Source organism: Bacillus rossius, chromosome 7 (assembly GCF_032445375.1).
Source record: "Bacillus rossius redtenbacheri isolate Brsri chromosome 7, Brsri_v3, whole genome shotgun sequence".
NCBI classification, from domain to species: domain Eukaryota; kingdom Metazoa; phylum Arthropoda; class Insecta; order Phasmatodea; family Bacillidae; genus Bacillus; species Bacillus rossius.
Window position 1 is genome coordinate 43937208 of NC_086335.1, and position 12802 is coordinate 43950009.

A 12802-nucleotide genomic window follows, 5' to 3' on the forward strand; every position below is an offset into this window, starting at 1 on the left:
GGCCTACATATAAATTAGGAATAAAAAAAAAGTAATTCTTGTTTCTTTATTCGTATTCAGATACTCATTTACCAAAAATGTTTCCCTGGAAATAATGCACAAAGACCTTCATTTTCCTTAGCGAGCACTCTAAATATTAGGTAAGGGTATTCTTGTTTCTTTGCAAACAGGATAGGAAGGTGACGATTTCTCTTTGCATCTCCTGCTCTGGAATAAGAGCACAGAGAGCGAATGCTCAGGAGAGTGTCAAAATTCAGCAATTGGATGCCTGCTTCTTTAATTGCTTTTCTGATAAATTGAATGAGAAAGGTCAAAAAGAAACACCTTTTCCCCCCCAAAATAAAATGAACCCTACCATGACCACCTTCCAAACCCACAGTTATTTGATGAAAAATCTTGTAAATAGTTGTGGCCTACTGTGATTGGCCCACCAATGCTATTATTTTTTTTTTTAGATTGGAAAATAAATTGTCAAACACAGTAAAATAATAAATCAATAAATAATAACAAATGGTATCTTTACATCACACACAAAATGTATTTCACATTGTTCTAAAACTAATAACTGTACACAACAGTATCTACTACTTTATTGGCATAAATCCTTATGTAAAAAAAAGTGTAAAAATTGAATCACAGAATAATTTCAACTGGGCACTTGAATCTCGGTTTGAAAACAAACAGTTCCGCTTCCAGCTAATGTTCAAGTTCACAATAACAACAGCAGTCTTAGCAGTCATTCAGAAACGACGTGTGGTCGGAGAGGCACTACTTCCACGGGACGGCATCCAGCACCCACTGCTGGCTTGCGAAGCCCGTGCAGGCGGAGAGCACCAGGCTGCCCTCGGGAGCATCCGTGTTGGGCAGGTCCAGACACAGTCCGCTCGACACTTGCTCCAGAGCTCCTTCCTGGAGAGAGAAGACACGGTGGAGCCCACCACACTGGACACAGTTATGAAGTGCCATTGAAGCCATTCAGAGCCACTGTGCAGGCGAAACACTGAGCTGCATCTGAACGAATGTTTGAGAAATCTGTAACAATGTTTTTTTTGTTTTTTTCATGCTGAATGAGTGTGGTATATTTTCTGGTGATAAATTTTTCTGGAGATGAAGTGCAAATATCAAAAGCTGGGCTACAATCAACACAAATATTTACACATGGATGGTTATAAAGATATGAACATAGTCAAAAGAAGACCAGCACAGCTGCATGGCTGCAATGGACTAGAGGTGGGTTGCAGAGTATCAATCTGCTACTTTGTAACTTTGTACACGCCTGTATCAAGTACTGCAAACGAGTACACTATTCAAGTATCAAGAACTTTAGTATCAGTTTAGAATTCACCTGGAACAACACCACGGCCTATGTGCGCAGAACCCGATCGCAGATGACGGTCACTTGGGCGGAGCTTGTGAAAGGGGAGGGAGCGGCATGACGAATAAGGGATAAAGAAGGAAAAGAATGTAGGGGAGGGGGAAGCCTAATATGTACATCAAGTTCTGTCCCTGCCCGAACACACCGAATATTCACCTTCGGCCAACCTCGGGTTTATTTATATATATTTATATTTCTCTGTTTATTTTAATGTAGCTATACTAACCTAACTAACCGTCCATAGTGTTCTAAAGTGTTTTAATGTAGCTAACCTAACCGACCACTTTTAATATTTGAATTCATTTTTCCTGCGCAAAAATAAAACAAATACCGAGGTTGCCCGAAGGTGAATATTCGGGCGTGTTCGGGCAGGGACAGAGCTTGATGTACATCTTAGGCTTCTCATCTAAGTACGCTCAGTGGGCAGTGCGTGCTCCTTGCAAATATTGAAGACTCAGATTACGAAAGGCGTGGAAAGAGAACACCGATACCTTTTTTCGATTACGAAGAATGTAGAATGAGAAAACTGATACCTTTTTACTACTACAAAGAATGTAGAATGAGAAAACTGATACTTTTTTATGAAGAACGTGGAAAGAGAAAACTGATACCTTTTTACGCTGGTGACGGCACGGAGGATGTGTAACCTGTAACGAGAATGCTGATACCTTGTTGCTTCCTGAGACCGCTACTGCTGTAACTGATACATAAGTATCAGCTACTTGTAACCAGTACATTACTGTATCAGTAACTGGTTGAAACAGATACCGAAAATTGCAGTAACAACCCACCTCTACAATGGACCTAAACTTGATAAAATTTCTTTGTTGAAATCGGTTGCATTAGCTTGTGAGAAATTAATGTTGTTGTAGTGGTAGCTTATAAAAATCATTAGTAAAAAATGCATTGTATGTAAATCAGGGGTGTGCCTAGGGGGAGGGGGGGAGGAACGAGCGGGAGTGGACCCCCCCCCCCCCCCCCCCGGGCTAAAAATATTTTAATATTAAATTCATAAAATGAAAAAATAAATATTTAGTATGATATTAAAATTAATTCAATGACACAAGCATAAATGTTTAATTAAACAGTATTTTTAGATAGCCTAAATCAGCAATATTGAACACGTATTTTTCAAAATTTTCCCCGCCTAGCTGGGTATTCCATACCCCCCAGATCCCCCGGAAAGGCCGTAGCCTTCTGCCTGACCCTCCCCCCCCCCCCCCCCCCCAGAGCAAAATCCTGGGCACGCCACTGATGTAAAGAATAAAATCCATAACAGTACATGGATTTAGAAATAACATGCAAAAAGAAATTTTATCTCTTTCGAAAAGTGTGCTGTGATGTTAATAGCACAGCTATAATTTTGGAAAATGTGTGAATATAATTAACCAAAGAAAACATTATGCACAATCTAGGTAATCAACACACACAGTTTCTCATTTATTAAATAATGTTTAGTACACATTGTACATTGCTGAAAAATTATTTAGGTTCCAAAATCAAAGTAACTGTCAATGATTAGTTACTGGAATAACATCTAACGGACTCAATACTGATATTAACTGTTTTTTATTAATACTTCAAGAACTGTTAGTAAGTACCGGAAAATGTACATTATATACTGTTCACAAATATCTCATTATCTAGCCCACTATTAACATTTATTAAAACACTACATAAACTGGACAAGAAAGAATGTATACAAGATCTGCAATTTAATGTAAGTTTTATGATTTTAATTACTGATTGAAAAGATTTTTTTTTTCTACATTGTACATTATAATTCTAGTTTGTGATTTTATAATTAAAATAATATTTTTTTTTTAAGTTTTGCCTTGCAGGACACATGCCTACAGGTCAATAGGCTCATGACAGGACTATATAGGTCTGCGGCAGAAGGATAGTAAATGAAAATAATAAGCAGGGCTCCTAAAAATGTTTGGAGCAAAAAGGGGTGTGATACCTCATCTCTCAGCAAGGAGATCCGGTGTGTTTTATTACCTGTAGGGTGAAAAACCACAATTTTTTTTCTTCTCAAGTTGGCAGAAGTTGTTGTTGGTAGATGGGTTTTCTCGGGGTAATCTCATTTCTCTCAGCCGTGATTTCCATTAATAATACATTTTTATCTCGTCACGTGTTGTCGTCTCTGATATTCATTACTCATCATCATCAGGGGTGCACCAGCAGGGGGGGGGGGGGCAAGGGTATTTTGCCCCCCCCCCCTCTGAAACCTTGAAGTGGGGGCAAACGGGGGCAAAGAAAGTGCTGTGTAATCAATTTTTTGATAATAAAACTACTTAAATAGCACCATTTTCCACCTTGAAATACAAATTTTCCCGGGGGAAGACCCTCCGGACCCCCCCGCTTCAATAGGGGGGTTCGAAGATTCTTTATAAAAAGGTATATTGCCCCCAACCACCCCTTGGAAATTTAGTTGTTGCGCCTCTGATCGTCATCTCGAAAGAGTTAATTCAAGTGCAAACCAGCTGAAAACATCGCAACACCTGTTGCCTGAATCAGTCCGGCGATGGGGAACCCACCTCCTTCTTGTAGAGCCACTTCTGGCGTTCCTGGCCCCCGCACGCCAGGATGCGCACCTTGGGCTGCCGGGCGCCGGGGTCGGCGTCGGGCGCGTCCAGGCACACCGACTCGTCCGTCATCACGTGGCCCTCCGGCGTCATCACGAACATCTGGCGCAGGCCGAGCCCCGCGTCGCACTCGCCGAGCGTCGCCGAGCCCATCGGCTGGTTCAGGCTGCCCTTCCCCGCCGGCTTCATCAGGCAGCGCCGCGTGAGCCGGCTGCGTATCTGCGGGGGACACGCCACCGTCACGGCCGTGCGGAGGGAACAACGCTGCAGTGTTGAGCTGGGTTCGCAGTTTAAAAAAAACACAAGCTAGTGCACGTCAGCTCTGCGGAACTGCATCACAAGGGGATTCTTAAACGTTAGTTTCGGCCAGCAGATGAATCTCAGTGCTGGTAAAAATAAAAATTTTAAGCATTGTTCTCTTGCTGACCAGCAGCCTGTTGACGTCAGCCGGGGCTTCGCCCCACGAGCCTGCTCATCCTCCGTTCCCTTCCCCAACACCTTCCCTACCCGGCATTTGTGTCGTAACGTACGTAGCCGTGTGCGATTCAAACTGCGCGCCACGAACTACAGCAAGAGGACGCTTAGATGCAGTGCGCCGCACCCCTAAATATATTAATTCACATTGTAACCCTTTTTCTTTTATTCTCTTGCCCCAGTGTCTTGTGCAGTTGAATCATGTGTTTCTCCAATTTAAATAGTACAATTAAATATAAAAACTATAGACGTTGCCCGGGCGTACCCGAACAGGCACGGACTTGAACGAGGGTATAAATGTTTTAGAATAATTCTTAATAACTACGTAAACATTAATGTATTTTAAATTACCAGTAATTTCTTTATAATTATTAATGTAATCTACTATTTACTTAACTTTCGCCGGGGCACGGAATCGCAGAGTGTGTAACGGTCATTGTGTTCGGCGCGAAGGGCGCCATGTTGCCACCTGCAAACCATGATCTCATCCCAGTCTCCTTCTACAGCCGGCCGAGAGCGGACGTCTCTGTCGACACCCCGAGGACATCACCGTTGAGTCACTGAGTAATAATTCCATAGTTTAATTTATCCGAATCTCTTTCTTCATCCTCGGGGCCTCTCTCGGTCGGAGAGACTGTTTAAATAATTAATATTAACTTCTCGGAGTTTTTAATATCGCCATTGTAATACGTAACGACTCGGGGCGGCCACGTTTGTGGTCCGCCTCTTCATCTAAGCCGATTCGTGCCCCGGGCATTTTACCAGTTGTACCAGTGAAAGAACGTGTACGGAAATAAGTCGTGAGTACAATAAACTAATTAACTGTGTTACGTGTCTTTGTGTTCGGGGGACCACGTGGGACCCCAACCTGGTCAGCGGCGTGTGGGACGCCCTGAGAACCCACTGCGTGTTAGAAGCGTGCCCGACGCTGAGAGCGGGCTTAGGTAGGGACGAGAGCGGCGTGTGCAGTATCCAGAGGGCCAAATATCTCGCCGCACATGGGCCACGTAACGCCCTGGGTTAGAGTCTCTCGCCGGGTCCACGTGCCCACTCACGTGGTGGCGCCCACTAATTCACTCCGATATTTCCTCCATAACACCGTAACGCCCTCACTGTAAATACTATTTCTCAATTCATAAATTATATCAGGTTATGAGAGGTTGTGCAAAAATTTTAATGAACGTTTATTCAGGAACCTAGAAACCATTCTTATTCACCACTTCTGCCAAAATGTCTCTCCATTGCTCTCATTCGCTGTTGCGCCATGTTTCCGTAACAGAAATAAAATAAGTTCATCTTCCTACAACTCACATGACATGTTACAGGTACATGGCTGCACTATGTGTAGTTGCAAATCTCATGGCAGTCAAATATTTTGTACATTACTATCGTTCTATGATACTGTGATTTTTTTTTTCCCCCAATTGTGAATCCACCTGTACGCATGGGTTTCATTTCCATCTTCAACAAATTTTTCATCCACAACCTCCTTGTCTTTCCTCGCATGTACCTTTCGTTTCAGTGCACTACCAATCTTCTCACCAAACTATAAAACATTATACATTCTATGACAAGGAGGGCCAACCTTTTAAATGGTTACGGCCAATTACAAAAATTTATATAGTGGTCTAATGTGTACCTTAAATCAGTTTTTAGTCTTGAGAATAAACCCCCTCTTCCCATTCCCCCCACCCCCTCATTTTATGCCTTTTTTGTTTGTGTTAATAACTCATCTAAGTATAGCAAATTTAAAGAAAAATCTATAAAACTAAAATCTTGCAAGAATGTGTTATCTTGTTTGTTTTAATTTATATATCAGTCAAGTAGTGATCTTCCATTGTGTGGTGGGCCATTGTTCAAGACTTGAACGGTCAAAAATTATTGAAAGAAAATCAATACATACATTAACTGTAAACATCTATTACTGTTCCCTAGAATGATTACTTGCTTAAATTGTACCAGCGCCATTCACCACACCTTTGTTCGTAATAATTCCTCACCATGCCGAAAAATCTGTCGTCTTTTGGCATGAAGTGCTGCGGCCAGACATTGTCCAAGTACCACTCAAAGCTTTTACATTGGAGCTTCTCTCGCAGCATCTTTCTGGACCGGACAGCTTGCTTGTCCCGCACCGCTGCCGCCTCTGGAAACACAAGCCAGCCACGGGGAGTACAAACAAGTGCATCCACAGTTCACAGATTAGGCATAGTTTTCCCTCTCACTGTGACATTACCGGTAAGTATCATTTTCATAATAGGTTTATATATGTTTTTATTTATAATCATTGCATGCTGAAACACTACATGTATTGTAGAGTTCTCGGATAGTTTTATTGCTTTTGCCAACAAATTAAGAAACAACTGTTTTCTCAGTTCCCTGCATTATGTTGTGTAAGTAGGGCCACATATTTTTTTGTGAAAATATCTGAACGCTCACTAGACTGCAATAATGTACACCTGGTTTTTTCCTTGTAATTAGTGGCAGACTACTAGAGAAACTTTATTGCATTATTTGATTAGCCATTCAGGATGCATTTGCTTTCATACTAAATGGCTTTGATTCAGTACTAACATTAAAAATGTACCGTAATGAAACTCAACCAATCTCAAAGTGTAGTCAGTCAGTGCTACGGTTTTAAGTCTAAGCTAGTTTCAAAATCTATTAGCAAAAAAAAAAGGCCCTAATAATACATTAAACATTGTGCCACTGACATTGTGCTGAGCAATGAAATTTTTGCGAAAAAATATCATCTCCCATTATATTGCAATAAGGTATGCCTGTGCTATCAGTATTTCCCTTGCAATTGGCGGCCGTCTGGAAGAGAAGCCATTGCCCTATTCGGCCGGGCCATTCAGGACGTGTTTGCTTCCTGCAGTAGATGGTGCTGAAAGTAGATATGCACTTGAAATGAATCCAGCCCACCACAAAACACCGAAACTGCTACAAAGTTTTAACACACAGCTAGTCTGAAAATATTTTCGCGAAAAATACATGGCCCAAATTATAAGTGAAAATCTACTTGCTAGCTTGTCACACGCCGCCAGTGGCAAATGGGACCACAGAATAGACACACGTGAAATGAGCCTCATGTTATTTATTTATTTATTTATTATTGAAACATGTCCACTGACAGACATTCTCTGTGGAGGTAGGCACGGCACATATAGACAAATTCAAGGTTATCACTGCAGATGTATGGACTCCCACGCCCGTCGGCACCATAGCAGGCGGGACAGCCGCATATGGCCAACGCACGAGAATGAGCGTACCACCCATCTGCAGTGATAACAAATACAGACAATTACCGACAAACACAGCATGACAAGAATTAACAAGTAAAAAACCACATATAAACATATAAACATAAAAACGTATAAATTGGTAAAATAACAAACAAAAAATAATATTGTCATGATATTCAAGAAATAACTTTTGTTCGTAAATGATCTAAATAAATTAGTAATATAAATTTATGTGAAAATAAGTGTGTGTACATACATATAATAAATAAAGTTATAAGTTAACATTAGGGATATGCTTTGGAGATAACCGCGAGAGCAGGCAAAGTAGGCGGGTTGATTACAATCGACAACGGGCCGCACACGCGAGTACCGCGCCGCAGCAGCAGCAAGTTACGAACCAGGGTTGAACTTGAAGTAGAACTCCTTCCACTCGTCCATCCACACGAGGGCGACCCGAGCCAGGTTAGAGTACAGCACCTGGCCCACTCCCCCCGGGAACGTGTAGGGGGACGACTTGCGGAACAGGTGGCCCACGTGGGAGCACGGGACGATCTCCACGCTGCCGCCACACTGCCACACCTGCCGTTCGACATGCTGTGCTCAGAATTATAGACATATCACTACAAACAGTGGTGGAACAAGCTTCGGTTCTAGGACCAGATGGTTTCGGGTATTATGGAATACCTACCATCTGAATACAAGGTCCAAAATTTAAAAAAAAAAAAAAAAAGTGTTAGCAACTTAAAAAACCTTTTTAACACATTTCTAATCTCCCAAATTCAAAACCCAAACTATGGTGTTATCTGAAATTTAGGGTTTGAATTTTTAAAAAATATACATTATTCAGAGCACAGATAAATACTTGACAAAGTATTCAAATGAACATCTTAAAATAATTTAATTAAAACTGTTTACCAGTATTACATTCATATAAATCACTTAATTTTAACTTCAGGGCTTACCTCGGGCAGTAAGCGGTTTTACTTAAGTTTTATTTAATTTGCTAGATGGATTCTGGTCATGTTATACGAACTCTAACGCAATCTAATACAAGTGTCTGGACCACCCTTATATCGATTCGTGCCACCGGCTCTTATTAACAGTGATAACGTGTAAAATGTATAGACGAGCAACGTTAATAAAAGTATTTAATCAACATCTCGGTTTCTTTTGTGCGGGTGACCACATGGAGGAACAACACACAGACTGAGGCGTGTGGCCCGCCTTTAAGAGCCTACCTTATTTTGTTGTCTCCACATATAGCGTGACCCCCACTGAGAGGGGACGTACCTAACAACGTGCATTTTATTTATACTGGGGAAAACAGGCCTCGCTGCACACAGGCTACGTCATGGCCCTGAGGAGCGAGTATTGGGGTCCACATGCCCGTAATACATGTGGTGGCACCATAGGCATAACACTAAACCTCTACGAACACACAATCAACCCCCAGTGGGACAGCAATATTAAGAATTTTAATGTTAACAAGCCAGGTGGTAGCACTCTGGCAACAGTGAGCGCCATTTGCTCTGTACAGTAAAAGCACAGACTACAAATATTACTTGAAAAATATGGTATTTAATGGTTGGTTGAGTTTCAGCTGATAAATAACTTCACCGTACACTACCCAAGCCCAGCAGTTGACATTCACAATATGACCACAAAATGAAACTTGCCCTGTAAACAAATCCGTACTCATTACAATAATTCAATGCGACAAAACAGTTTAACTCACCCTGAATGAAAGTTCGAGGTTCTCGCCTCCCCATATCTCCATCTGATCGTCATACGCACCGAGTTCATAAAAGAATTTCTTGTCAATGGCAAACAATCCTCCGGCCATTGTTGGTGTCCTATGAATAAAAAAAATTGTTAAGTACTATAAGATTACATCGTAAAAGTTCCTAAACTGTTGGTGGGCATGTTACAAATTTAAATAAAATAGAAAATTTAAAAAAAAATATATTACATATGAAATGTTAATGAGGCACAAAAATTTCAGTAATAAATAATCATGCATTCTTAACACAAAACATTAATTAAACTGTACTGACATTACAATACATTAAAGAACAACAAATATTTACAACATAATTGTGGGTTCACTAATTATTAATCAGAAACATAAAAAAAATTTGAAAAACTCTGTAAAGATGTTTATCAAGAGACATAATATTTCAGATCTATCATTTATCTAGAAAAAAAACTCCTTAAAGGGATTAAATAACATGTGTTCAAGTTTTGAGGGCAAAATTATTTGAAACTTACTATGCAAGAAAACTTCTTAATTGGGAAAAGGTTTGAAAGGGTTTTAGTGTACTTTAATTGAACAGTACACAAACTGTGCAATATTAATGAAGGTTTATGAAAATAGTAGCAACGTAATACTTGGTGGTTGGACAACGATACGTATAGTACTTTCCAAATAATTGAACACTTTGAATACTTTCCTAGTGTTTTAGTTCACTCAAAAAGTCTTTAAAATATTAAAATTTTTGCTTTACTATATTATAGTTAACGAGGCATTTCATTATGATGAACTATGGTCAAACAGAGCTAAAATTTTAAAATGAAATTATATAAAAAATTTGATGACAAAAAAATTTAAAACCAAGTTGGTATCTTACAGTTATGTTTCCTTAGAAGTAAGAATAGAATATTATAAGATTATTAATTATGATTATTTTTTTTATATTATTAAGAAACTGTTTGAAATGTTTGTACTCTTTGCACATATCTGGCAACAAAGCACACCAAAATAAGTAATGCACTAACAGCAGGTATCGTACATTGGAAAGAGAGAGTAAATGTCCATTAAAACGCACACAGCAATCTAAGGATAAGACCTGCTATAGAAATGATTTCAAAATACCCATCTTAAGGCAATATTCTAAGATGTTCGGGTAAGGTAGCGAATAGGCACTGCCATGTTGGGATACAACTGTAACCTAACTCGTGGGCTGTATTCCAGAACGTGTCCAGACTGAATCCCAGTAATAATACAAATTGGCAACCATTCTAAGAAACCGGCGCCCTGCGCGAGGCTATAAACTGGTTTCAACGCATTCTAGCAGACGTTTCGCAACCATCGATACAATTGTTACGGCATAATTATTAGAGACAGCATCACCATGGCACTAAAATTTAACCATATTTCTAATTTTCTCAAGTACTTTTTAAGTTTTGATTATTTCTTGTTATGACCAATAAAGTGTAATAAATGTTTCCCAGGATAGTTCTGCAATTAAAGAGTTTCATTTGGCACACCAACACGCTTGGTACATCCCTCGAATATCACAAACGGTTACTATTTACAAGTTAATGGCGCCAGACGCGAGTCCGCCATCTGGACGAAATCAACGAAAAAGTGAGCTCTATGCATGTGCAGGATGTGGACAACAAATAGAACACCAAAATCCCTTTTCTAAAAATAAGGGAGAGTGCCATGTCCTATAATGTGCTAGGAATACAGTTAGGGTACATGTTTTGCATATTCAACACCTAAACACCTATGGAATACCGGCCTAAGCTTGAACAGACCGCACCTGAAAGGCTCCGTTATGTCCTTTTTCCGCAGCTTGATCTCGCCGGCCCCCAGCGTGTACCAGCGGAAGTGCAGCTCCCAGTTGAAGGCCCCCCAGTGCAGCTCGAAGCTGCGCACGTACGCGAACGTGTCGTCGCTGATGATGTCGATGACGGGGCACACCACCTTCGTCCGGTCCTGCGCGATGCGGTGCAAGAGGGACTCCAGCCAGCCTGTGGCAAAAGCGACGACACTTTCTTCAAAGGCACGAGCGATTTTTAGGAGCATGAATGGCTACTTAAGGTTATAAACAGTAGAGTAAGTGACAAGCTGTGTGGATAATGCAAGTTAAAACTTTACGCGACCATGACAGCCCGAAGTAAATGAACGAATCACAGTTTAATGCATCGTCCACATCAGGGTGATTAGAGATTATGAGATGAGAACAGAGCAATGATGGAAGGGAGGGGAGGAAAAGGAGTATCTCAAAAACACCCATCGCAACACTATTTGTTATTAGACAATTTTTATAAATCCTCAGTAGTTTGTAAATAGCAAGTTAACACCAGGAGCTCTGCTAGATGGGCGACCACACTTGACAGCAAGATGACCTTTGGAAAAACCATGAAGAAAAGAAAAGATCACATGTAACTCAGTAACTGTGATAGAAGTGAAATTTCTTTGGCAATTCAAACCTCGACTCGTAAGTATATCTAAAAGGGTAAAATGGCAGAGAGAGAGAGAGAAAGAGAGAAAGAAGACAATTTTTAGAACAATAAATACTACTCACTGTTGAAATACTCACACCACAAAAAAAAAACTGTGTGTGTTACTGTTTCTTCAAATAAAACTGCAATTAGAACATGCCAAATCTCTGAATGAAATATGAAATTCATAACAGGTATCGCTATCTATACAGGAAATGCAAGGACTTTCTCAACAGTCGTCTCTATGCTGCTGGTTAACAAGGAGGAACGCGAGTGCGCCGGTAGCAAATATAAAATTCAAATCATTCACAGCTTACTTTATAGGATACCTATATCTATTTTCTGAAACAAGTGCATGCGCACATCATTTGTCTTATTCTTTCGTTCATCCATCTCTCTCGGTTCTATTGTTGTTTTTTTTTGGGGGCTGGGGAGGAATCATTGCACCAAGTGGAGAATGAAAATGAGCCCAGCAACATATATACCATAGTCTTCTCTTTATATCACTTTGGCCAAGTATCTATTCACCTTCCTTTTCCCGTCAGAAACGTTCCACAACAATGTTTTACGAAAACGTTGCATTAAAATTAATTTAGTCCTGAAATTTTACTCTCATCGCACCGAAAGAAGTTTCACTTCAAAAACCTGATATACAATAATTATTAGTGTTTGCCAGTAGCTGACCTTTAGTGCATTCACAGTGGGCATCGAGGAAGGTGAGCACGTCACCCTCCGCTTCCTCGGCGCCCAGCAGGCGGGCCTTGATCAGACCTATCCTGCGAGAGGCGCGGAGGATCCTCGTGGGCACGGGCAGACCCGCGACGTGGCGGTCCAGGGGCTCCTTCAGGAACACTGCCGTCGGCAACCAACGCACGCAGGGAAGCGTTAATGAA

General features: G+C 40.8%; 1 protein-coding gene across 3 annotated transcripts in view; it reads right to left on the reverse strand.

The window, feature by feature from the left end:
* Positions 1–452: 452 nt before the first annotated feature.
* The window catches only part of LOC134533919 (polypeptide N-acetylgalactosaminyltransferase 13-like), a 38417-nt gene continuing 26067 nt past the window's right edge, over positions 453–12802 (reverse strand). For all 3 annotated transcript variants that reach the window (XM_063371715.1, XM_063371711.1, XM_063371714.1), the window contains exons 7-13: positions 12594–12761; positions 11225–11435; positions 9415–9532; positions 8078–8258; positions 6438–6580; positions 3916–4182; positions 453–909 (exon numbers count right to left, since the gene is read on the reverse strand). In XM_063371715.1, the coding sequence (XP_063227785.1) occupies positions 769–909; positions 3916–4182; positions 6438–6580; positions 8078–8258; positions 9415–9532; positions 11225–11435; positions 12594–12761 (1229 nt within the window). In that variant the 3' untranslated portion in view covers positions 453–768. The remainder of the gene's footprint in view (positions 910–3915; positions 4183–6437; positions 6581–8077; positions 8259–9414; positions 9533–11224; positions 11436–12593; positions 12762–12802) is intronic.